The sequence below is a fragment of the Aulonocara sp. 'chitande type north' Nkhata Bay genome, linkage group LG10 (genome assembly GCF_057382095.1).
Source record: "Aulonocara sp. 'chitande type north' Nkhata Bay isolate Kocher_YH1m ecotype deep benthic linkage group LG10, A_spYH_male_GT1.1, whole genome shotgun sequence".
Taxonomy (NCBI): Eukaryota; Metazoa; Chordata; class Actinopteri; order Cichliformes; family Cichlidae; genus Aulonocara; species Aulonocara sp. 'chitande type north' Nkhata Bay.
Window position 1 is genome coordinate 852,105 of NC_141353.1, and position 25,309 is coordinate 877,413.

General features: G+C 41.3%; 1 protein-coding gene across 12 annotated transcripts in view; it reads right to left on the bottom strand.

The window, feature by feature from the left end:
* The window catches only part of LOC147319955 (disks large homolog 2-like), a 178,793-nt gene that overhangs the window by 107,698 nt on the left and 45,786 nt on the right, over positions 1-25,309 (bottom strand). For 9 of the 12 annotated variants that reach the window (XM_086307664.1, XM_086307662.1, XM_086307659.1 and 6 more), the window contains one exon: positions 20,599-20,667. The exons of 1 other annotated variant lie outside the window; for it this stretch is intronic. In XM_086307664.1, coding sequence (XP_086163790.1) covers positions 20,599-20,667 — 69 coding nt within the window. Of the gene's footprint in view, positions 1-13,209; positions 13,666-20,598; positions 20,668-25,309 lie in introns of those variants that run through there. 2 more of the 12 variants (XM_086307660.1, XM_086307669.1) reach the window with 2 other exon arrangements.

Consider the following 25,309-nt stretch of genomic DNA (forward strand, 5'->3'; position numbering starts at 1 on the left):
TCTCCTGACTGAAGTTTGGTCCGTTTACAGCATCCTGCCATGCGATTGCATTTGTCTCTAACCATGAAGAACCTTCACGTTAACTTTTATAAGTGGAAAAGTGTTAGTGTTCGTCCTCCAGCTTCACTGTTTATGTTATGCTAACATAGCTGTGTCGCTAGCGATCACGTAGCACATCATTATATACCAGCTAGCCCAACTTCAGTAACCCTACAAACGTCACTGCTGTTTAGTTTCCTGTCTTCATTTATGTTGGAAGTGATAGCAGAGCTGTACGTTTGATTTTTTTCAGAAATCTCTCAGTCAGAACATGTAATATCATGCTTAGGTAACTAGCGAAACTAGCGAGCTAACTTCCGCTAGCTTCCTGCTAACTTCTAACTCCGTTAAATGTAATAACTTTTGTTTTCATGGATGCCTGGAAGTTAAACTTTATAGTTACACCTGGTAAAGCAGCAATGCTGATCGTTTTATTAAAGATGAAAGAATTTAGACAGTTTTTAACTCTAAGTGATGCTGCAGTGTTGCATACGGAGTTTAGGACCCAGATTACTCCCAGATTTAAGAGCATCTTAGTCCGACAAATACGACAATAACAACGGCCGCTTGCATGTTCTGCAAAAAAATGTGCTTTGTTGTGTATCTGACGGACAAACACCAAACCAGTTCCACATCACGGAAGTTGCACCATTTTTACAAACCAATTCTGGTTCATCTATTTCACTCAACAATCGGCCATGTGCGTATGAAAACAAAGGCACTGCGCATGCGCGTTTTACTCCCATTCTATCGCGATATTTCATTTTCCTATCGTTGCCTAACATTATACCGGTATTACCGTGAACGGTATAATATGGCCCAGCCCTACTGGCAACCACCAAACCCAAGCCTCGTCCATCGGATTGCCAGACAAATAAGCAGGTAGAAGTCATAATGGTAGAAGTCATGAGTTTTTCAACAGATGTATGAGAACTTGATAACTTTCCTGGGTGAACTCCTTACATCAAAGGGAAAGTCTATAAATGATAAACATAAACCAAAAAAAGGAAGTTGAACAGTTTATGATTTATGGAGAAAAATTGTTGTTTTTTCGTTCTTAGCTTTCAATTCAGAGTTACAATCTTTATACTAGCGACATGCCTACTGTTTTAAGGCAACAGTGAAGTATGTGGGAGATGCACCAGTCTGCATGTTGCATATATTTTTGGCGCCAGCCTCCCTGTTACCATAGGAACTGTCTATCGATTCAGCTGTTTAAGTGAACTGACAACCAATCAGATCTGCAGCCATTACATATTTATTTATTTCTTCCTTAGAGTGAGAAGTTGAGCTGAGGGAGAAGAATGAGACAAAGAGTGGCTTCCATGAAGTACAGAAGAAACATGTGGCTGAATGAGCTACAATGAAACTGATCCGAAATTCAGTCAGGAGGTAATTATGCTGTAACCTCAGCTCCAGGCCAAACTTCTGGATTTGAGCCAGTGAATCTCTCCTAATTGTGCTGCCAATTCACTGTATTCTTTAGAATCTGAACAAAAGATTAAAAGGATTTAAGCCACCAACCTTCCAATTAGTAGATGACCTGCTTTACCTGCTGGTAGGTCAGAAGACAATGAATCAAACACCTGACTCGCAAGCAGTTCCATGGCCACGTGACGCAATTTCATTCAATTCATCAAGTATTGAAATTTCAAGATGAACTTCTCAGATTACAATGTAAGAGATGAAGCAAATCAACAGACTGAAAATTCAATATGAATATATACACTTTTTGGCCAAAAGTGTCCATTCAACCTTCCAAATCACTGAATTCTTCCAATCACTTCCATGGCCACAGGTGTATAACATCAAGCACCATAGGCATGCTGATTGCTTCCAGAAACCTTTGTGAACAAATGGGTCGCTCTCAGGAGTTCAGTAAATCCAGTAAGTCCAGTTGTGAAATGTCCTTCAATTTCAATTCAATTCAATTCAATTCAATTTTATTTATATAGCGCCAAATCACAACAAAAGTCGCCTCAAGGCGCTTCATAGATACAGAGAAAAACCCAACAATCATATGACCCCCTATGAGCAAGCACTTTGGCGACAGTGGGAAGGAAAAACTCCCTTTTAAAAGGAAGAAACCTCCGGCAGAACCAGGCTCAGGGAGGGGCGGCCATCTGCTTGCTACTAAATATTCCAAAATGAAAGCAATTTGGAATAATAACATCTAACCCAAGTGGTAAGCCACATAAAATCACTCATAATTGATCTTTTTCAGTGTGAGCTGACTCCATGTTGGATGAAGGCGTCACCAACTTTCTGCAGACTCAATCGCTACAGACTTCCAAACTTCACCTGGCCTTCAAATGAGTTCAAGAACAATGTATACAGAGCTTCATGGAATAGGTTTCCATGGCCAAGCAGCTGCGTTCAAGCCCCAGCTTTGTGGAAACAGTTTGGGGATGGCCTCTTCCATGTTTCAAGATAACTACACAGCAGGGCAGTAAGGTCCGTAAAGACATAGATGAGCGGGTTTGGTATGAACTTGACTGACCTCCACGGAGTCCTCAATTTAAACCAACAGAACACCTTTGGGATGATTCAGAGCGGAGACTGAGAGCCAAGCCTTCTCGTCCAAAGTCAGTGTCTGACCTCACAAATGTGCTACTGTCGGGGCGACCGTGGCTCAGGGGGTTGGGAAGCGTATCTGTAACCGGAAGGTCACCGGTTCGATCCCGGACTCTCTGTCCTCGTCGTTGTGTCCTTGGGCAAGACACTTTACTGGTGTTGGCCAGAGGGGCCGATGGTGCGATATGGCAGCCTCGCTTCTGTCAGTCTGCCCCAGGGCAGCTGCCTCCACCAGTGTGTGTATATGTGAGAGTGAATGAATAGTGGCATTGTAAAGCGCTTTGGGTGCCTTGAAAAGCGCTATATAAATCCAATCCATTATTACTGGAAATGGTCAAATATTCCCATGAATATATTCCTAAACCTTATGGAAAGCCTTCCCAAAAGAGATGAAGATCTTACGGCTCAGACCATTCTCATTCCCGACACGTAACATACCAACGATTTGTCACATCCCGAGGCGTCCAATAGGAACGCAAAAGGTACCCTTCCGCGTCCCTATGATACGCGCCGGATTGTGGATGGAATCCAATAGAATGACGCTCCCGGCGGTAACACGCGTTCCAACTGTGTATTCCAGCCCTAACCCTAACATTAATCCTAATGACAGTAAAACGAAATGTACATGTGTAGATTTATTCCAAACAGTTCTCATGTTTCCTGACATTTCTGAATGCGTAACATAGAGATGTGCTGGGAGGCTGAAAGCATAACATACCGACAATGTGTCACATGGCGTAATTTGTTACACTTTGGGATGAGAACGTGTTGTATGGCTGCAAAGGGTGGGCTGACATTGTATTAACCCCCTACAGATTAAGAATGGGATGTCAGTCAAGTTCATATAAGTGTTCAATTCAATTTGATCTATATAGCGCCAAATCACAACAACAGTTGGTTCAAGGCACAACTGTTGAAGGTGTTCTTTAAGGACATGGTCACTACAGCCATTTCCATCTTATCGGCAAACTTTACAAACATCTGTCCATTTCTCTTCTTAACACCATACTTATCACTTGATCCATAACCTCACCTCTGTTTCCTTCCTGTCCATCAAAGTGTGCGCCAATCACACTCTCTCCCTTGGGGACATTCTCTCCAACTTACTTCAAAATTTCTCTTTATCTCCTGACATCCAACATGTGGGACATACTCACCGACAGCATTAAACATCCCCTAGGCATCAATATTCCTCCAAGAAATGACTCCTAAAATTTATGTTCCTATCTATGCCATGATACAATGGTCTGAATCCACCTCCAATACTCCTGGCCTTGCTTCCCTTCTACTTGGGTTTACACATAATACACTTGCCTTCCTTCTTTCCAGCATATCAGCCAACAGTTCCTTCACCAATCAGAATCTGACATTTAGTGCCCCTACATTCATCTCCACACCTTTTCTTCTCTTTCACTGCTTCCTGACATGCCTTCGCCCTTCCCTCTGCCTTTGTTTCAGCCAACTATAGTTCAATAAGGAGAGATCATTAGAATAAAATGAACATGATTTATTGATGTACAGAATTTTTATGGTTTTCTGAAGTACTCCTGAGCCCACGCGGTAATATCCTTTACAGAATGATGTTTTAAAATGCAGTGCTGCCTGAGGTATCGAAGGTCATGGGCATCCAGTGTTGGTATTCGGCCTTCCCGCTTTCATGCAGCGATTTCTGCAGATGCTCGGAGTCTTTTGATGATATTATGGACAGTATATGATGAAACGCCTGGATTCCTTGCAATTGTACGTTGAGAAACATTGTTCTTAAACTGCTGGACTATTTGCCCACGCAGTTGTTCACAAAGTGGTCATCCCATCCTTGCTTGTGAACACCTGAGCCTTTTAGGGATAGTACCTTTATACCGAATCATGACAAACACCTGTTTACAATTAACCTGTTCACCTGCAGAATGTTGAAAACAGGTGTGTTTTGAACATTCCTCAACTTTCCCAGTCTTTTGCTGTCTCTGTCCCAGCTTTCTTGGAACGTGTTGCAGACATCAAATTCAAAATGAGTGACGATTTGCAAAACAACAACAAAATTTATCAGTTTGAACATTAGATGTCTTGTGTTTGTGGTGTATTCATTTGAATATACGTTGAAAAAGATTGTATTCGGTTTTTATTTATGTTTTACACAACGCCCCAACTTCTTTGGAATTTGGATTATACATGTATACTGTATACCCAGTGTTGGGCAAGTTACTTTGAAAAAGTAATTAGTAATAGTAAATAGTTACTTCTTCAAAAAAGTATCTCTGAGTTAGTAACAGAGTTATTATAAAAGTAACTAAATTCTAGGAAAAGTAACTACTGCGTTACTTTAAAAAATGTTCAACCCTCTGTGGTCGAGGGTGTTTTTGACTACTTGTCATTTCACCTTTAAAAACGATTTATCCTGCCTTGTTTTGTTTGGTGCCGTTCTTTTCAGCACAACCTCACACGTCTGAATTTACAGTTATTTTTTCATTTGACATACTGTATCAGCACAGCTGATCTGAAACCAGACACAAAATATAAAATCCGAGTAGAAAAAGTTATGTTTTTACTGTAACAACCACAAACATGTTTAAAAATCATTCTCTTAACTTGAAATGCAAATATAAACCTATGCACAGGTTTTACAAACAACAAAGTTATATGCAGCTATTTACCTAAAATGCAGCCAAGCTGTTATTTTATAACCACTGAAACTATTTACAGAACAATCAGCTGTTCTGCATCAAATAAGATGCCACACAATCTATTTGTGCCCCTCCCAAAAATAATTTCTGTCCACTGTAAGATAAAAAAGCAGATCACAGGCTGATACCTGCAGGCCTGACAGCAGCAGGTGTGTCGCTGCTCCTGTTTCCACCTGCAGACAGCGTTTACACTGTTTGGTGGCTTTTTGGCAGCAGCTGTGACCTTCAGCAGTCGCCTCATTGTTCTGACACACACAACAACACTATCCACTACACTACACACTCACTTCACAATACACTACACACTCACTCAAAACTCTCTCTCTCACTCTTTCTTTCACTCTCTCTTGGCATCATCACTCCTAAAATTTCACCCTTGTCTTGGGTTGACATAGCGTCTTGGTTCCATGGAATCTTAAATTGATCATGTGATTGGTTTACCATGACTACTTTATTGTTCCTCAATCAGCAGCACTTGTGCGATTGTTTCGCCCCCCCTACCTCCCGGTAAGCTGAAGACAGCCTCAGCACGTCCGCACCACTTTTTCTTGTTAGCAACAGTAACGGCGTTGTAATGATAGCAACAGTAATTAGTTAGATTACTGGTTACTGAAAAAAGTAACAGTGTTAGTAATGCCGTTACTTTTAACGCTGCTGTTCCCATCACTGTGTATATCTATGTATCTAAAGGGATCAAAATGACTCATCAGTTGTCATTTTTTGCCTTTTTATCCCAATTTCCCCCAACTATATAATAAATAAACCCATTTAATAAATGCACGCACAATATGTTTAAGATTTTGACAGGTTAATCAGGATAACCTGCAGTTTGCATATAGAGCCAACAGGTCTGTAGACGACGCCATCAACATGGCCCTACACTTCATCCTGCAGCATCTGGACTCCCCAGGAACCTACGCCAGGATCCTGTTTGTGGACTTCAGCTCTGCCTTCAACACCATCCTTCCAGACCATCTCCGAGGCAAGCTTTCCCAGATGAATGTGCCTGATCCCATCTGCCGGTGGATCACTGACTTCCTGACGGACAGGAAGCAGCATGTGAGGCTGGGAAAGAATGTCTCGGACTCCCGGACCATCAGCACCGGCTCCCCTCAGGGCTGTGTTCTTTCTCCCCTGCTCTTCTCCCTGTATACTAACTGCTGCACCTCCACCCACCAGTCTGTCAAGCTAATCAAGTTCGCAGATGACACCACCGTCATTGGGCTCATCTCGGACGGGGATGAGTCTGCCTACAGGAGGGAGGTTGAACGTCTGGTGTCTTGGTGCAGCCACAACAACCTGGTGCTGAATGCCCAGAAGACAGTGGAGATTATTGTGGACTTCAGGAAGCACACAGCCCCACTCCCCCCCATCATCCTGACTGACACCCCCATCACCTCTGTGGACTCATTCCGCTTCCTGGGTACCACCATCACCCAGGACCTGAAGTGGGAGCCCACCATCACCTCCGTCATCAAGAAAGCCCAGCAGAGGATGTACTTCCTGAGGCAGCTGAAGAAATTCAACCTGCCAACACGGACGATGATGCAATTCTACACTGCAATCATCGAGTCCATCCTCACCTCCTCCATCACCGTGTGGTACGCTGGAGCCACTATCAGGGACAAACAGAGACTGCAGCGTGTTGTGCGCTCTGCTGAGAAGGTGATTGGCTGCAGACTCCCATCTCTGCAGGACCTGTACACCTCCAGGACACTGGGGCATGCAGCTCGGATCTCAGCTGACCCTTCTCACCCTGGACACAGTCTGTTTGACCTGCTCCCCTCAGGCAGGAGGCTCCACAAGAACAGTTTCTTCCCCTCTGCTGTTGGACACATGAACAATAACCACATGACTGTCCCCGCCACTAACACATGACCCTACGCTGTGTCACTGCATCATTTCATGTCTGGCACTGATCACCACCTGCACTCATGTATATATCTTTCAACGTAGCACTCATAATTCTTATTCTCATGTATATATCTCATGCACATATCTTTCTTTCTACATAGCACTTTAATTCTTATTGTCTGCACTGAAGCACCGCAGCAATTTCCTAATGTTGTAAACCTCAACATCTGGCAATAAACCCATTCTGATTCTGATTCTGATTCTGATAAGTTAATTTAGCAATTAACAGTTTTACAATGTAGGCTTCTGAGCTACCATTCTTAATACACACTGACAGGAAAATTACTTTTCATCCCCAAAGACTACTTATCTTTTAAGCACTTTAAAAGTGGTACACTTGGTATATATACACTGTATTATTCTTATGTGGTCAAAAATTTATATGAAAAAAACAAACAAACCCAGCAAAAATGACAGCATATCAAACAGGTTCATCCAGGGATCTGTTTATTTTTTCCCCTCCCCTCTATTTTCCTCTCACTCAATTACAAAAGTATATTCATCATGCCCAAAAGCATTACAACAGAACAGCAGACGTAGCTTATAGTACTTCAGATCTCATTGCAGCAACTGTGCATTACACAGAAAGCACATATGTTTCATATTTAATAGTTTTGGCAGTGCATACGCCACGAGTTAAACCTTATATACTGCATGTTTCAGGTTGTTTTACACTCCGTCAGGTCTATTCCACAGTACTGCATACAATATTAACACAGCTGAGAGGTAATATATTCAATAACCATGAGTCACAAAAAATGCTAAATTGAAAAAACAAAAAAGACGAAATTCCCAAAACAGCAAACGCAGCGTTGATTTTGCTCAGAAACCAGGTGATCCATGTAAAGTCCAAATTTGTCACATGGTCATAATTATTCAATCATTAGCCACCATCAGTGTTACCCTCTGACAGCACTCATGTATTATCCCTCTGGCATGCTGATAACCTGTGCCCTATCAGTGTTCAGACATAATGTAATTCATTCAGTTCAATTCAATTCATTTCAAATGCATTTATATTGCTGTGGCGCGGCTTGTAGTCCTGTACAACAGTTTTTCTGTGTGTTTATTAACTTCTTGCTTAGCCTCAGGTAGGGTCACCTCTCCTACCCAGACAGAACCAGTGGAGACCTGCATTAGAGACTCACTACGGGAATCATTCAACCATCCTCTTCCCCGGCAGATGCAGGCACTTTGATTATCTAGTGATGCTGTTTTGGTTGACCAGTGCACCACTGGTGTTCCAGGCATTAGTCAACGATGCTCTAAAGGATCCTTAATGTGTTTGTGTTTGGATATCTTGTATATCTAGACAAGTAAAGGTTTTGCAATGACTTTTGGAGAATCAGATGCATGTGAAGTATCAGTGTTGTGATACTTCTCATTTCATTTCTGGACACTCGAAAACATTGTCATAACTTTGAGCATCAGCAATTCTTTCTCTCAAGTCTAAACTGGTTGATTTTGTTTTGATACTTTGTCAACTGAGAGCACAAATCCTTTCTGAAGTTTTTATATTCCCTGTAAAGTAGACAGTATCCCCCACTTTAACTTGATATATATATATATATATATATGTATGTTCAATGGTCAATAGTGACTCTGTTGTCCCCAATGAGAAGCTGATTTGCAGTATGTCCACACAGAGAAAAAAACAGCCTAAGTTTCATCAGTAGCATCAACAAAGTGTTATTAAGCATGATAATAGCAGCAGGTATAATAGACACTCTATCTCTCTTGGTCATCACTGCAGGCACTTCATGCTGACGACCAGAAAATCTCTAAAGACAGGATGGTCTGAACATAACATGACAGAGGTTTCCTTACTCAGCACCAAAGTTCACAAGCTGGACCTGAGACCTTCCTGAGATCTGAACAGCCACTTTAACCAGGTGACCGAGTCTGGGCTTATTGGTCAAAGACAAATTACCGAGCAATGATCCATCCATCCATCTTCTTCCGCTTTATCCGGGGCCGGGTCGCGGGGGCGGCAGCCTAAGCAGAGAAGCCCAGACCTCCCTCTCCCCAGCCACCTCCTCTAGCTTATCCGGGGGAACACCAAGGAACCTAACCCCCCTTTGGACTGTAGGAGGAAGCCAGAGTACCCGCAGAGAACCCAACCAAACACGGGGAGAACATGCAAACTCCACACCCAAAGACCCTGGCCAGGTGTTGGAATCAAACTCAGGACCTTCTAGTAGTGAGGTAACAGTGCTAATCACCGCACCGCCGTGCTGTCAAACATCAGGGATATGAAACTGCAACCACTTTACAGAATTTAACAAGATATTAGATGAGACGCTACCACTAACTGCTTCTTTCAGCTGCTCACCGCAGTGGTTGTCACAGTGGATGATCTGCCTCCATGTCACCCCATCCCTTGTATCCTCCTTCACAACATTCATGAATTTTATCCCTGGCAGCTCCATATTCAATAACCATATCAACCCTGCATCTTTCTTTTTCACCAAAAAGCTGACTAGACACACAAAGAAAAAAAAAGCACCTTAGTATCTTTTGCTTCCATATTTGACACAAACGAAAGCTTCCAGGTTTCCAAAAACAGTTTGACTGATCCTTTAGTAAAGCAGCGCCTCTTTTGCAGTTTCTTATCCAGCATAGGACTGTTCTGATGTTAGGAGAGCAGTAATAATACTGGGCAAAGTGACAATCCCATGATTTTTGTAACACACTTCCAATAACTCTAATTATTAAAAACATCTTCACCAAATTAATTCTTACACCAAGAGAAAAAGAGAATCTCTAAAATTTTAGAAGAGGTTGCCCGTCTGGGATCTTAATCCCTAATTTCATTAATTCAGTTTTATGGAAATTGACTGTAATACAAGACAAACAGTCAAATTAAAAGGTCTTGAATGCTGGACACTGGGTCAGAAATATACACAAGCTTATCGTCAGCATACAATCATATTTTGGGTTCTAAAGCTTCCCTTTGACTTCCTTTGACCAAACCCTTGCTGTTCTTGTTGCTATAGTTAGTGGGTCAATTATCATTGAAAAAGATTAAGGGGATAAAAGGCACCCCTGCCTGGTACCACACTGCATCTTTGTATGATGACACGCACACACACACACACACACACACACACACACACACACACACACACACACACACACACACACAGTTCTGGTTCTCCAGCAGAACCAGGATCATGGAGGGGCAACCATCCTCTGCAATCAGTTGAGGGTGAGGGGAAAGAGGAGGAGAGCAAAAAAAGACAGGACAAAAGGTGAACAATAGGAGGCAAGGCAAGAGTTGAAGTTACTAATTAACAGTAGTGGTGTTTTAAAACAAAGAGTGAAGGGATTAGTCAAAAAGAAACAGTCACTGGAAGCTGCCAGCAGTGGAAGCCTTTTAGCAGCATCATTTAAAGATGGTTCAGGGTCACCTGATTCAGCCCTAACAATAAAGAGTTGTCAAAAAGGAAAGTTTGAAGCCTAATCTTGAAAGTAGAGATAGTGTCTGTCTCCTGAATCCAAACTGGAAGCTGGTTCCACAGAAGAGGGGCCTGAAAACTGAAGGCTCTGCCTCCCATTCTACTTTTAAATACTCTAGGAACAACAAGTAGGCCTGCAGAGCGAGAGCAAAGTGCTCTAATAGGGTGATATGGTACTACAAGGTCATTAAGATAAGATGGGGCCTGATTATTTAAGACCTTGTATGTGAGGAGCAGGATTTTACAGGGTTAGAGTGATGGATGAAGCAAAGCTAAAAGGGGGAAAATCTGCTCTCTTTCTGGTCCCTGTCACTACTCTCGCTGCAATGTTCTGTATTAATGGGAAGATTTTTAGAGATCTTTGCTAAAGCACAGACAGATACAGCCACTTAGAACTACCTCTCCCAGCCAGCTAAGATTTGGTTAAGAACCAGCTGCGGAGCGGCTAAGGATCTGCCACGGTCCTGTCAGGATCCAGGTGGTTATTGTAAGTGGCTGTATCTGTAGCTAGGACTGGATCAGGTGACCCTGAATGCTTCAGTAGGTCTAGTGTGCTCGGGGATTCACACAATGCGCTGAATGTTCTTTCTTTATTCACCTTTATAAACACAGTGAGTAAAAATAGTGTTTCTAAACCACTATGCATTTAAATCATCAGTTATTCTTAGTCTCTGGCTATCTTCCACAGTGTCTCCCTCCCCTCACCCCCAAACAACTGTGGCAGATGGCTTCCCCTTCCTGAGCCTAATCCTGCCAGAGGTTTCGTCTCTTAAAGAGATTTTCCTTCCCACTGTCACCAAGTGCTTCCTCACAGGGAGTCATTTAATTGTTGTGGTTCTCTGTATTATTGTAGGGCCTTTACCTTGCAATATAACACATGTTGACGAATATTTGGAACTATATAAACAAAATTAAATTAAACTGAATTATAATGGGACCCTCACAGCCAGCCTGGTGTCCTGGCAGCTCGGGTTAGAGCCCAGCTAACTAAAGCTAAGTTACTATATCCACACCAGCTACTGTGGTGAATCTAATTATAAGATTATAACAGTTCGGTGTACAATGCACTGAGCTAAGCTGCATTTGCAGTGAGTACCATTAGTGCTAAAATAGCTTCAACAGCTAACACACCGACCAGAGAGCTGGTTAACCATAGGTCATACTTACATACTTTGAATATAACCTGCAGGTGATTCCAGAGAAATGTAGTTTAATTCATTTGAGAAGAGCTACAAATGTGATTCTGTGGTCATCAGTTTATGAAACTTCAAAAGTTTGGTGATATTTCCTAAAAAAAAGGTTTAGAAATGATTTTTGCTGTAATTTTAATACACAAAAGAGAAACAAATGTCAACTTCATTAAATTCAATTTTTATTTATGCAGGATGAGATCACAACAATAGTCGCCTCAAGGTGGTTAACATTGTAATATTGTCCCACATAGTTAGGTTATAAATACAGATGTGATAGGGCAGAGACCTGGGTTCAAACCCACCGGCCATTTACTGTGCACCCTCTCCCAGCTTCTGTCTTCTCTGCACTGTCCTATGTCCATAAAGATCATACAGTTTTAGATTAGATGAAAATAAAGGTGATATTCAAAGAGAGTTTCACTTTGACTCGTGACTATTAAAACAGGGGCCAATGGCTGCAACCAGGGACGCCACAATACCAGATGTTACAAACTTGGAACTAATGCCAGTAGAAATACTTTTTCTGGTAATTAAATATATTCTTAATATCCAAATGTAAAGAAAGATTATCCAGCATGAACAAAAATTAAACTTCTGACATAGTGATGGCAGACCATTTATTAAAATGTTTTTAACGCTATGAGCCGCGTAGAGTCACTGCAGCATCTGAAGTTATCCATTGTGGTCCTATCCTCAACCACCGATGATCCCTGTCTGATGTTCTTCATTCACGGTGCTTTGTGATGTTACAAGTGTCATGATGAGATACTTTGAATTAATTTTGAATCATAAACAGGAAAGAGGTAAGGATTATGTATACCAAGGAAACAATAACTTAGAAAGGAAATCTAATAAACATGATGACAGTATGGTGGTCACAGGGACTGAAGAACTGCTCTTTTGAGTGATGCAATGATCGTTTGCACAGTAACTTAAACATTTTCTAAAATAAAATGTTCCAGGTGTGCACAAAGACTTCTGCGTTACAGTGAAACAACCTTTTTCTTGCAGTGTTGGCATTACTCACGTTGTGTGAGCACTGGGCTGCAGCAGAGCCACAAGTTCAAAACAGCTTCTGTTGCCATATCTGAGCTTTTTATAGTGTTGCTGACTGAAAGACGTGAACCAGAACAGGTAAACAGAAATGTCCAGCAGCAGCAATGAAAATGAATTTATACAACTTTTTACTTTAGAGTGACATGGGAATGAAGACAACCAGGAGGGAGGGATAGCAAACATCTATATTCATCCAGAAACAACCAACACACAAACAGCGTTTTCCCCTGCTTTACCTCATCCCTCATTCCCGTACAGTGACTATTCTCAAGTCCAGTGAATCATGTCTCTTACCTTGGTTGTGACAATGCAAAGACAATCCATGTTCATCAGACAAAAAAGGAGCTCTCAATATATTGTCAGATTCATCACCACTTATCTCATCCCTGAAGGAAAAATGTGGGAAGACGGAAAAAGATGCCAGTATGAAGAACCGAGGAGGTAAGGATTACCAGAGAACGAGAGGGGGAGGAAAGAGGAAGAAAACATGCACACGCTCTCCTTTGCAAAGGAGAGAAACCACAGCGGACAGACATTACTGCATGTGGGCCCCTCTCAAGGATTGAGATGCCTCCTCCACACCGCTGAAGGCAATCAGAATTCTTTACGCCATCTCAGAGCACAGCGCACGTCATCGTCTAACACGCACACAAAACAGTAGCTCCACACACCAACCCCAAATTCTTCCTCAGATTCTCTCCCTCTCATTCACCCTCTGCCTCCTCGTTTGAGTCCATTCTCTGCTCGTCTCTAGGCTGCACAACAGAACAGTGCTATACGGTGAGAGAAAGCAAGGGCAGGAAGGACAGGAGCGTCAGCTCTGGTAATGGTAAAGGTTCCCCTTGCTCTCTTTTTCATTGGCTGTCTGCTGAGGCAGACTGCTGGAACTCAGTAACACACTGGCTTCAATTTAATCTGCATCCAGTGGCAGCACAGCACTCACCCTTCCACTCACTAGTTTCTAAGCAAAAGAACTTTATGGATCTTTAATGTTAGGAATTACATGTTTAAAATGTTTCCCACTTGGCTTTAGGTAAAACAAATGAAAAATGTGTCAGCATCTCCGCTATAATCAATTCAATTCAACATCAGCATCAGTCGCCTCAAGGCGGAGAGTGAAGTGCTCTAATAGGGTGATATGGTACTACAAGGTCATTAAGATAAGATGGGGCCTGATTATTTAAGACCTTGTATGTGAGGAGCAGGATTTTGAATTCTGGATTTAACAGGAAGCCAAAACAGGAGAAATCTGCTCTCTCTTTCTAGTCCCTGTCAGGACTCTTGCTGCAGCATTTTGGATTAGCTGAAGGCTTTTCAGGGAGTTTTTTGGACATCCTGATAATAATGAATTACAGTCGTCCAGCCTGGAAGTAATAAATGCATGAACTAGTTTTTCAGCGTCACTCTGAGACAGGATATTTCTAACTTTAGAGATGTTGCGCAAATGGAAGAAAGCAGTCTTACATATTTGTTTAATATGTGCGTTGAAGGACACGGGAAGACAACTGACTTTGGTTGCTGAGGTTTTCAGCTTCACATGTCTCAGATACATAAAAAGGTTGGTGGTGTACCAAGGCCCTTTAAACCCTAACTTGTCACTGACAGGGTTTTCCGACATTTTTTAAAATTACTGTAACTTTTGACTATGCTTCCACCTCACTGTCAGCCATCCTGTTAGCAGGGCCTATGCTATCTTTGGCTACACCGGCTACAGGGGCCTGGTTAGCTATGGGTTATTGCAAGGGTGTGAAGTCGAGTCTCCAATTCAGTGATCCTGGCCTCCAGACCTGAAAATAGGCTGCATCTTTTACAAGTATCATTACTGCTAAAAGAGGCCGAGGAGTAACTGAAAATCTGACACAATGAGCAGGAAAGTGCAGGAGGGACAGATGAAGAGGCAATGCTATGAGCTAAGCTAAGCTAGTGAAACCCTAAAGACACAGTGAGTGAATACTGTAACAATAAATTAGCGAGTGTGCTTTAGATGAAGCATGTGAAGATTACACTATGAAATAAGAAGTTATCTATAGGTTTTTAATTAAACTGCTACGCAGAAAAGTGACACAAAGGCACCACTGTGTTAGAACAGGAACAGGAAGTGATACTCGGAGAGAGTGAACACCAAGTGTCACTACCCGATCCGTACCGGAAACCCGATCGGTACCCCGCATGCGCGAAAGGTGTCTACTTCCGGTCGAAGCATTTTACGATAGTTACAGGTCAGAGTATCTGTTAAGATGTTAAGAATAACAAGTATCTCTTAAAATGTTTCCGATAATGAAACATTTAATATAATGTAGACAAAAACAAAAAAGTAAAAAGATAGTGACAGATCGGGACTCCCGATCCTTACTGCGCATGTGCAAAGTCGGACCGTACAAATCGGGTCTACCCGATCCGTACCGCGCATGTGCAGGGGTTTTCTTCTTCTTCTGTTCGTTTAATGGCAGTGTACCCCCCAGTGTACGAGGATACCGCCACCTGCTGACTGAGCGAATGAACCCTATTGTAAACTGAATTAGCGTCATTACAAACGTGTGTTAAATTTGATTTAGTGATAGTCGAGTGTGTTTATGCTCGTCTGTGTGGAGAGGATTGTTGGAAAAGTGATGATAATGTCCGCTATCACTGTCAGTTGCCAGTAAACACTTCATCTGGCTGCTGAATCTTCGCGTGACATATTATAAAGTCTGTATTATTAACTCTGTCATTAGGCACCATTCTTCTTATTTTACGGCACTGTTGTTCAATCGGGGAACGCTCTCTGTTGAGGAGAACAGCAAAATTTTTTGCGGATATGGATTATCCATTGTTTAAATGTCCCGGTAGTCGAAAAGGAGGCAGAGCTGCTGAGAAATGCTAGGAGCAAACTGGGCGCTAACCGTATCATTCAAATATATTGAATGTCGCAATGTTGGCAAAGAGAGGAAGTGACGTAAGATTTGCGCATGCGGGGTACCGATCGGGTTTCCGGTATGGATCGGGTAGTGACAAGCACCACCACTAAACACATCCGCCACCACTAATCAAAACATAGCAAATTTTTTTTTAAAAATTAACTTTTGACTTTTCATCTTTGATAGAGTTTGAAAACTGATCCAAATATGTGCTCAGTGCAATACTGCAGTGGATGCAGGCACCAAGCATTGTCAGTGGCACATTTTAATGCAATCCAGAATCACAGATTTAACTATTTGTCTGCAGATGTGCACTCTTATTCTCAATTACAAAGTGACTGGAACATACTTTATGCGATACTTTATCAACTATTGTTGAGCTATGTATTAAGTCCTTTATTTAAACACTCCCAGGTGGATGAGGTCTGGGGAACTAACCTCTGACAATTTTCAACTGAAATTACTTAATGAAACATCCAGTTATATGAAGAAGAACTCGGTACAGAACTTGCAGTGCAGTTCAGTCTTGCCTAAGATTCTATAAATGCATGAAAAAGAAATTTGTGTTTCTTTTTCATGCATCTAAGCTTTGCAGCCTTCTTTTTCTGTGGCCAAAAGTCAAACATGACAACAATGCTGTTGGCGTGTTTTTGATTTGCACAGTTGGTTTTCATCTTTTCTCTCTATGTCCTCATATATTCATACAAACTCGTATTAGATAACGTTAGGGAGTTGCTTGTGAAACGAGATGATAGAATTTTTATTACTCTTTCAGTCAGAATGTCAAGAAATTCTAATGCGACTCTAATGCAGCATTGGGTGTTTGGTGAGTCTTTCTAAACCCCCCTCCCAAAAATCTCTAAAAATATAGTCAGTGGGAAAAGTCCCAGAGAGAAATGTTTAAGGAGAAAGCAACAATGCCTTTTTCTTAAACAACCAGTGAATAATTAGCTTTTTTCTCCTTTCTTTTTTGTTTGTTTGTTTGTTTGTTTGTTTGTTTGTTTTTTATTATTGAGAAAACAAAATAGCAACTATGGAAGACATATCCAGGACAAGGACAACAGCAACAACAACACAGAGTAAAACAATCATTGGAATATAGAGTACGAAGGATAAACGTAAAGATTATCCTTCGTAAACCCCCCAAGATTGCTAAACCCCCCAAAACGTGACTATCGAGGGTTGGGACCAGCAAGCATAGGTACAATCTTACACGCCTCTCCTCTTGTTATTCCCCAAACGCCCATTCTTTTCTCTCTTTTTTCTGTCCTTTTTCTTCTTCTATTCCTCCACTTTTTTTCTCCCAATCTACCCTTCACCCCCTGTCCACTCCAGCACAGTATCTACACAGACAATAATATGAATAATAAAATAAATGAATAAAAACATTAACTAAAGAAGCTTATATTTTCACAAAAATTTAACTCTTTATAAAAACCAAAATACATTTTGAAATCATTCAATCAATCTTTTTTAAAATGCAATTTTAAAAAGAGAAATAAAAAGATTCAAAAATCAAGATTTATTTCTGACATTTAAAATTGATTCCACTCCTCATTTTCAAAACCATTTACTCACTGCATTTACCTTTCCTGTCAGTTCATAGCGATCATATTAGCAAATGCATTATCTTTGGGATTAGCTACAGAATTAGCTGTAAACTATCAGATTACCTATGCCCATTACCATTTCCGTGTTTTGTTTTGCTTTGTTTTTGGGTCCTTGGAGAAAAAGTAATGCAGTCTGCTGCAATATAAGGAGCTCACTGATTGGTTAGCGATTCACGGAGGGGAAGACGTAGCTAACTGTTTGAATTGAACAACACTGCTGTTTACGCTGAAAACTTTGCACTGCCCTTTGTACAAGCACACACTCTAAAAAGGCATTTAGCCTTGCTATTCCCGCTTTTTCTAACATGGATATGTAAAAAACTGACTCTGAGTCATCACCTGTGGACTCAGTCTGACTATCTGTTGGAGGTAGCATGCTAGCATGGCTAGCGCTAGCATCATTGCATGTAGACCCGCTCTTTTAATCTCATGTTATCTTGTGAAAATATTACGTTCCAGCAGCTAGCTACATAGTCCACAACATCTAGGACTACTTGATAATTCACTTTGTGACTACACAAACAGATCACTTAGTTGGAAATATTGGTTGCTACTTGTGGTTTGCATTGTGGTATTTCTTTTGGTTTGTGGCTGCTGTATCCTCTTTTTGTTGGTCACATATTACTTTTCTGTGTTCAGTGCAGCAACTTGTGATCCTCATGTAGGGGCATCCATGTTTGCTTTAACATGTCATTTAAGAGCATTTAGTTTTGCTGTAATTAAAAATATAACCTATGCTTCTTATAACTCTTGTGTCAGTCTCCACTTTTATGTTGTGGCTTTTGAGGCAGGTTGTAACATCCTGACTGCTGGGATTGCCACATTATCACGACGGCGGTCTTCAGATCCTTGCAACCACCACTGTGTCTGGATTGTTAGCCAGCAGCTGCTCATCTCTCTGAAACTAGAACTCCCTGATCGCTGTTGTGCTCATTCACTGTACTGTTGTGGGGATCCTTCATGATCTTGATTAATCTGCCTTTTCTTAGCAATTTATTTGTGCTGCCAGGTGATCATAGAGTGCCACGAGGTTCTTCAGCCACTAGGCGAGGATCACGTCATGGCTCTTCCTTTAGGAGGTTGCTGTAGTCCGCTGTCAGGTTCACATTCTGTGTATTGTGTGACGCCTCTGCTTATATATTATATATTATCTTATATATAGCACTTTTCTACAATTCTGGAGCACTCAGTGCTTTATACAACATGCCACATTCACCCATTCACAGTCAGTCACACAAGCACTTTTTTGTACGCTTTTAAATAATTCCTAACTACCATTCACACACATTCATATTGATGGATGCATCTATTTAGTGTTCTAAGGAAGGAACAGTGAGGAATTAGTGACAGGGTCATGAGAGGCCAAGTCTCACTGATTCACGTGGTGACCGAAGGCTGGTCCATCTGACCTGATCCAACAGACAAGCTACTGTAGCTCAAACTGCTAAAAAGGGTCAGGAATGGTTTGAGGACCATAACTGGTTATATAAAACAGTCTAATCAAACATCTGTTGTATTTGCTGCACAAATAAATTCGATTCATGGAGGTCCCACCTCACAACCTTCAGGACTTAAAGGATGTGTTGTTATCAGATCAGTATCCTCCAACAGGCAGCAGCAACGGCATTAAGCTATAATCCAAAGAAGCAGCATGCTGTGTTGGAGCATGCAAGTGTTCAGTCTAGGCAACAATTAGAGCACAATAAGACATGCTCACACTGCTGAAAAAACACAGACAAACTCACACATCAAAGTTATTTTCATCAGTTAATTTTTCTTTGTCATAAACTCCAAATTTCTGTATATTTTCTTTTGTTGTTTGTATTCGAATCTTTTGTGCTGGTTACGATGGTGGTAAGCTCCCATGGTTACACGTACATCATTACTAACTCAGCATCTATCGTACTATATAACTGTGCGGAAGAAAGTGTAGTTCTAGTCCGTTCTAGTCAGTCTAGCACTATAACACAGACCTTTAACCCTTCCCATGTGATCCATCTCCCACTTATGAGAACCTGAACTGCTCATTTCCTCCACATCAGCTGTCACGGTACCTGTTTGCTGGAGTCATGCTGCAGAAGAGGCGTGTTGCAGATTTTGACCTTGATTACTGCCTTCATTAGTGTTTGAAGCAGCACCCCTCCAGTCCCAGTTGCTTCTTGCTCTTACTGAAGACATTTGCAAGCACAAACTGTCTTTGCCAGAATGACAGAGCTAATCTTTTCAGGCGATGTGGCTCAGGTAGCTTTGACTTATTGCATTACAGAGCAGGACTGCTTTAACCTCCTTTGTTAGAGCTGCCACTTGTTGTATGCAACAACACTGACAGTGCAAGCTATTTGCATGACGGATTTACTGAAGAATCCACTGTACACTTTGCATGTCCTATACAAATGAACACAAAACATTTTCTTCTGAAATGCAATAATGGGTTTCATGACTGTAGTCTCGATGGCTATAGACAACTTCTACTTGGCTCCATTTTAATTTACAATGAATAAAGGAGAATGAAATTCACTAAGATTTATGTTATGAGTACAAAACTACGGATCGATACAGACAAACACGGAGTGAACAGTATTGCTGTCCCATTGATTTAAAACTGGACGTTTTACAGACATTTAGTTTCTTAAATCAGACTCTCTGATCATACTCTGTCATACTATGATCATGTCAGAGAGCCTAATTTGCACAGGAAAGATTTAATTTCCATTCAAACAAATAAACTCTCAGGTTCTTAATCATGTTCAGTTAGTACTGCTTAGCAAACTAACACTGTCATCTTCAGACAGGCCAGTCCCTGCTCTGAGACCCTAACAAAAAGCTTGGCTAACGTCGTTCCAGCCCAGTTTGTACCACTAACATATTATTACCACAGCAGTTGTTATTCTGGTGCCAAGCACTAATCTTGTTTACATTTCGAGCTTACTGTTACTGGGATTATGCAGCACCAGATTCCTCCAGCTGCTTCTTAAGGAACCAAGTGCTGTGCTGGGCTGCAGTGTTCTGCCATGCTATGACTGTTGATGAGTGTACAAGTTTGAATGCAGAACTAAATCAACTAAAATGGATGCTGCTAGCAGAGGCACAAGGCACTTGTTGTGATGTACACAAGATCCCACTAATCTACTGCAAGCCATACACTACTGCTACACTGCAAACATACAGAAACTCACCTCAGGGGTGTTTGCACTGCACTCTGCTTGCGCTCTCCCACTGGGCTCTGAGCTGCTGTGCTCCCTCTGCTGGGAACAACAAACAGGTGCATAAGCCACTCAGCTCTGATAATGACTGGTGTTGTTCTTAGAAATGCCTAGCTGAAGTATACACATGCAACAAAGAACACTGTGTATGTATATTGTGAAATAATAATATAATATGGAGGTTTTTGAAGTGTTGACTAGCTGGTAACTGCACAACAGTAACAGGATGCAGTTGTAAGAGTTATGCAAGATCTGGCAACGATAAGTAGATGAAGTGATCATACGCTGGTCAGACTGTCTCCAATTAGAAGCTCAAATAGTCTAAGCCTAAAAATAAAACCTCTTTATACCATCCTGCTTCTAACAGCAATACCTTTAACTTTTCATGTAGAATCATTTAGTTATTTTTTATTACATAATTTATGTTTATTCATTAAGTTAAGTATTATTTAGCTATGAATTGTTATTATGTAGTATTATTTATGTAATATTAAGACAAAAACAGATGATGGATCTCGCTCACAAGATACTAATTTGACAGAACACTGCATAAACTAGAGGAGGATTAGGACACCATCAGAATTCAAACCAATTAACTGAGTCAATCTATACTATACTCATTCAGCTATTATTTTAGCTAATGTGGCCGCCCTCTGTGGTTATTACTGGACATAATAACTACCAACAAATCTGCCAAAACAAAAGTAGGAAAAACAAAATGCTGCTACGAACAGAGCTGATTCAACTATGATTACAATGAGTGACATTTTTAACATAAAGTTGTTAGATGATATATTACCTGCTTTTTTGTATACAAATGTTACCAAATGAACATGCAGCTGAGAAATAAAATCAAACACATCACTGTAATGTAGAATATATGTAGAAAGTTCAGGAAGTGAAAAAACATAATTCACATAATTCTTCCATTAACATGAAAAAAAAACCATTATTATTATTATTGTTCATGATTCAGCACATATCAAACATGCAGAGCTGCATGCTGTGGTGGACTCTTATGCATAAGGGAACAGCCAGAATATTTGCATATATGTATATATATTACTATTTCGTCATTGTTTCACCTACTTCAGCAAAAGAATTTGTCTAATATGGAATAAATAAATCATTTCTCATTCCTAAAATGTCCTAAGAGGAATGTGCAATGCTTTGCATCAGGACTGCACACATGATCCCATGAGTTATGGTCTTGGTTTTCTGTGAAGTATTTCAGTTTTGTTCCCTGATTTGATTTAAATAAGATTCTTTCTTGTATTTACATTTTGCTTCTTTCTCACATGTTCCTTTGCCTTTGTGTTGAAAGAGCCAGATTGGCAGATAAGATTAACTCAGCAGGTGATTTAACTCTTGCTTCTACTTAAAATTAGGCTTAGAGCAGCAGTTTTCTGTGGGAATATATTTGTCACAGTCCTGGGTTGGTGACCCAGTGTTTTTGGTTTCTGTACTTTTACTTTTGATGTTATTATGAGTATGACTGTTTGTTTTGGTTTCTGTCCTAGTATTTCTAGCTTCCTAGTTTGCCAGTACTTCCTGAGTTCTTGTTTTCAGGTTCTGTTATTTGGTTTCCCCCTCATAAGACTGGCTACGAAATGAAGCAACTGGAAGCCACCTCCTCTACGTGGATGACGACAAGCCAAGAGTGAACGAGACATCGATTCACTGATCCACACCACCAGGATATACAGCAATGACATCGGAATAATGTTCGGACTGGAGAAGTGTAGTCGGATGGTAACGAAGAGAGGGAAGGTAGTCAGAACTGAAGGGATCGAACTACCAGAAGGCAGCATTGCAGACATAGAGGTTAGCTTCAAGTACCTGGGGATCCCACGGGCAAATGGGAACCATGAAGAGGCCGCTAGGAAAGCTGCAACCACCAAGTACCTGCAGAGGGTCAGGCAAGTCCTGAGGAGTCAGCTGAACGGTAAGAATAAGATCCGGGCTATCAACACCTACGCCCTGCCTGTGATCAGGTACCCTGCTGGGATACTCAGCTGGCCAAAGGAGGAGATAGAAGCCACTGACATAAAGACAAGGAAGCTCCTGACCATGCATGGAGGGTTTCACCCCAAGTCCAGCACCCTGAGGCTGTACGCTAAGCGGAAGGAAGGGGGCCGTGGACTGGTGAGTGTCAGCACCACAGTCCAGGATGAGACAACGAACATCCACAGTTACATCAGAACGGTGGCCCCAACTGACCACATGCTCAGTGAATACCTCGGCCAGCAGAAACCCAACAAAGAAGAGGAAGAGAACGAACCATCATGGCAGGACAGGCCCCTGCACGGTATGTACCACCGGCAGATAGAGGAGGTGGCTGATATCCAGAAATCCTACCAGTGGCTGGACAAAGCTGGACTGAAAGACAGCACAGAGGCACTAATCATGGCAGCACAAGAACAAGCTCTGAGCACAAGATCCATAGAGGCTGGGGTCTATCACACCAGGCAAGACCCCAGGTGCAGGCTGTGTAAAGATGCCCCAGAGACAATCCAGCACATAACAGCAGGGTGCAAGATGCTAGCAGGCAAGGCATACATGGAACGCCATAACCAAGTGGCCGGCATAGTGTACAGGAACATCTGTGCCGAGTATAACCTGGAAGTCCCGAGGTCAAAATGGGAGATGCCCCCAAGGGTGGTGGAGAATGACCGAGCTAAGATCCTGTGGGACTTCCAGATACAGACGGACAAAATGGTGGTGGCTAACCAACCGGACATAGTGGTGGTAGACAAACAGAAGAAGACGGCCGTAGTGATCGATGTAGTGAATGACAGCAACATCAGGAAGAAGGAACACGAGAACCTTGAGAAGTACCAAGGGCTCAGAGAACAGCTGGAGCAGATGTGGAGGGTGAAGGTAACAGTGGTCCCCGTGGTAATCGGAGCACTCGGTGCTATATATATGAGATAGATGAACATCTTTGGACCCCATAATTTAATTGGATAAAGCCATCTGGCATCTCGTTAGTTCTTAGTACATTTGCCTAATCCATCTGATTGTGGCTGTCACGGTTCTGGGTCCATTGGACCCAGTATTTTGAGTTTATTATGTTTTGGTGTATTTTTGCATTATGGATTGTTTTCTGATGTTCTGGTGCTTTGTTTATTATTATCATTATAGATCTGTTTCTGTTATTCTTGGTGAGGGATCAGTTCTTAGGTTTTGGGTTCTCATTGCAGTTTCTGTTCAGTGTCTAGTCTGTCTCTCAGTGTCATGTCTGCATCTGGTTTAGTAATTCTTGTTTCCTGTCTTATTGTGAAAGTCTTTGTCTTATGTTAGTGTGTGCAGCTTAGCTCCCCCGTCTCGTTAGCCCTGATCTCCCCCAGCTGTGACTCCCTTCTGTTGCCCATTCCCTCATTACTACCCTGTGTATTTAAGCCCTGTGTTTTCCATGCTCGGTGTCGCGTCGTACCCTCAGATCCTGCCTGTGTGTTCCAGTTAGTGTTTTCATGTTTGGTTTCTGTTTTGTTGGTGCCAGCAATAAAGCTGAGGTTTTCAGTTATATTTCCGTCTCAGAGTCCTGCACTTGGATCCACATCTCCACCTCCCCGCACACAGAGCCCTGACAGTGGCAGCAAAACAGGATATATAACAGTGTACTGACAGCCTCATGGAGGGATCATCAGTCTATGAGGACTAATCCTCTTTAGTTATCTCTATCATGACAGTACTAGATGACGTTAGTAAAGTGGTTCAGCAGATCGTGCTGTTACAGAGAGATTATTTTCAGTCTCTTTGGAACTATATAAACGATAACGCACGCACATGACGCTGTAGGTTGAGTTGTTACTACAAAGAACAGGCTATGACTACCTCTACAAGTTTAACTACATCTATTAGTAGTAGTAGTAGTTTTATTGTTATTAATATTATGAGTCGAATATCAAACTGGTTAGTCCCCTTTTAATTTAAACATGCAATGAGCACAGAAACATAAAGCCTTGATGCCCACAGACCAGTTCTACACTTTTTCTAAATAATACAAGAATAATATAATATAGTTCTGACAACAATCAATCAACCACATATACTCTTTTTTTATAAGGGACCAACAATGACACCTCATTTGTATAGGTAAGCATACTTGTTACTCGTGGATCATGAATGGACAAGATAAAATTTTGATATTCACAGAAACAGCATTTTATTGTTCTCTAAAACTGGCAGTGTCATGGCACTGGATCTGTGACCCAGTGTTGATGTGTTTTTGGGTTTTTTCTTATATTCTTTGATTTTGTATCATTTGTGGTTTTGGTTCTTGAATTGTGTGGGCTCATGCAATATTTATAGTTTCTATAATAAAATAAGATAAACCTTTAATAGTCCCACTCGTAGGAAATTTGTTTGGTCATGGCAGAAAGTGGACAGTACGAAGTTAAGAGCAGCAAAAATTAAGAAAAACAAAAGAATAGAAAAAGATAAAATAGAATAACATACTATAAACAAAAAGAAGACATCACTAGAAAAAAATAGAATAAAATACTATGTTGGATCAGAAAAATTGCACTTAATAATATTGCACTTATGGGAGACTAATATTGTTTCTTCCTCAGTCTCAGTGTTAAGCTCGAGTGGCTTCGTCCTCGTCTCCGTACTTGACTTGCTTTTTTTAAATTTTGATAGTCCCGTGTCCTGTGTTAGTGTATTCAATTTTGCTTCC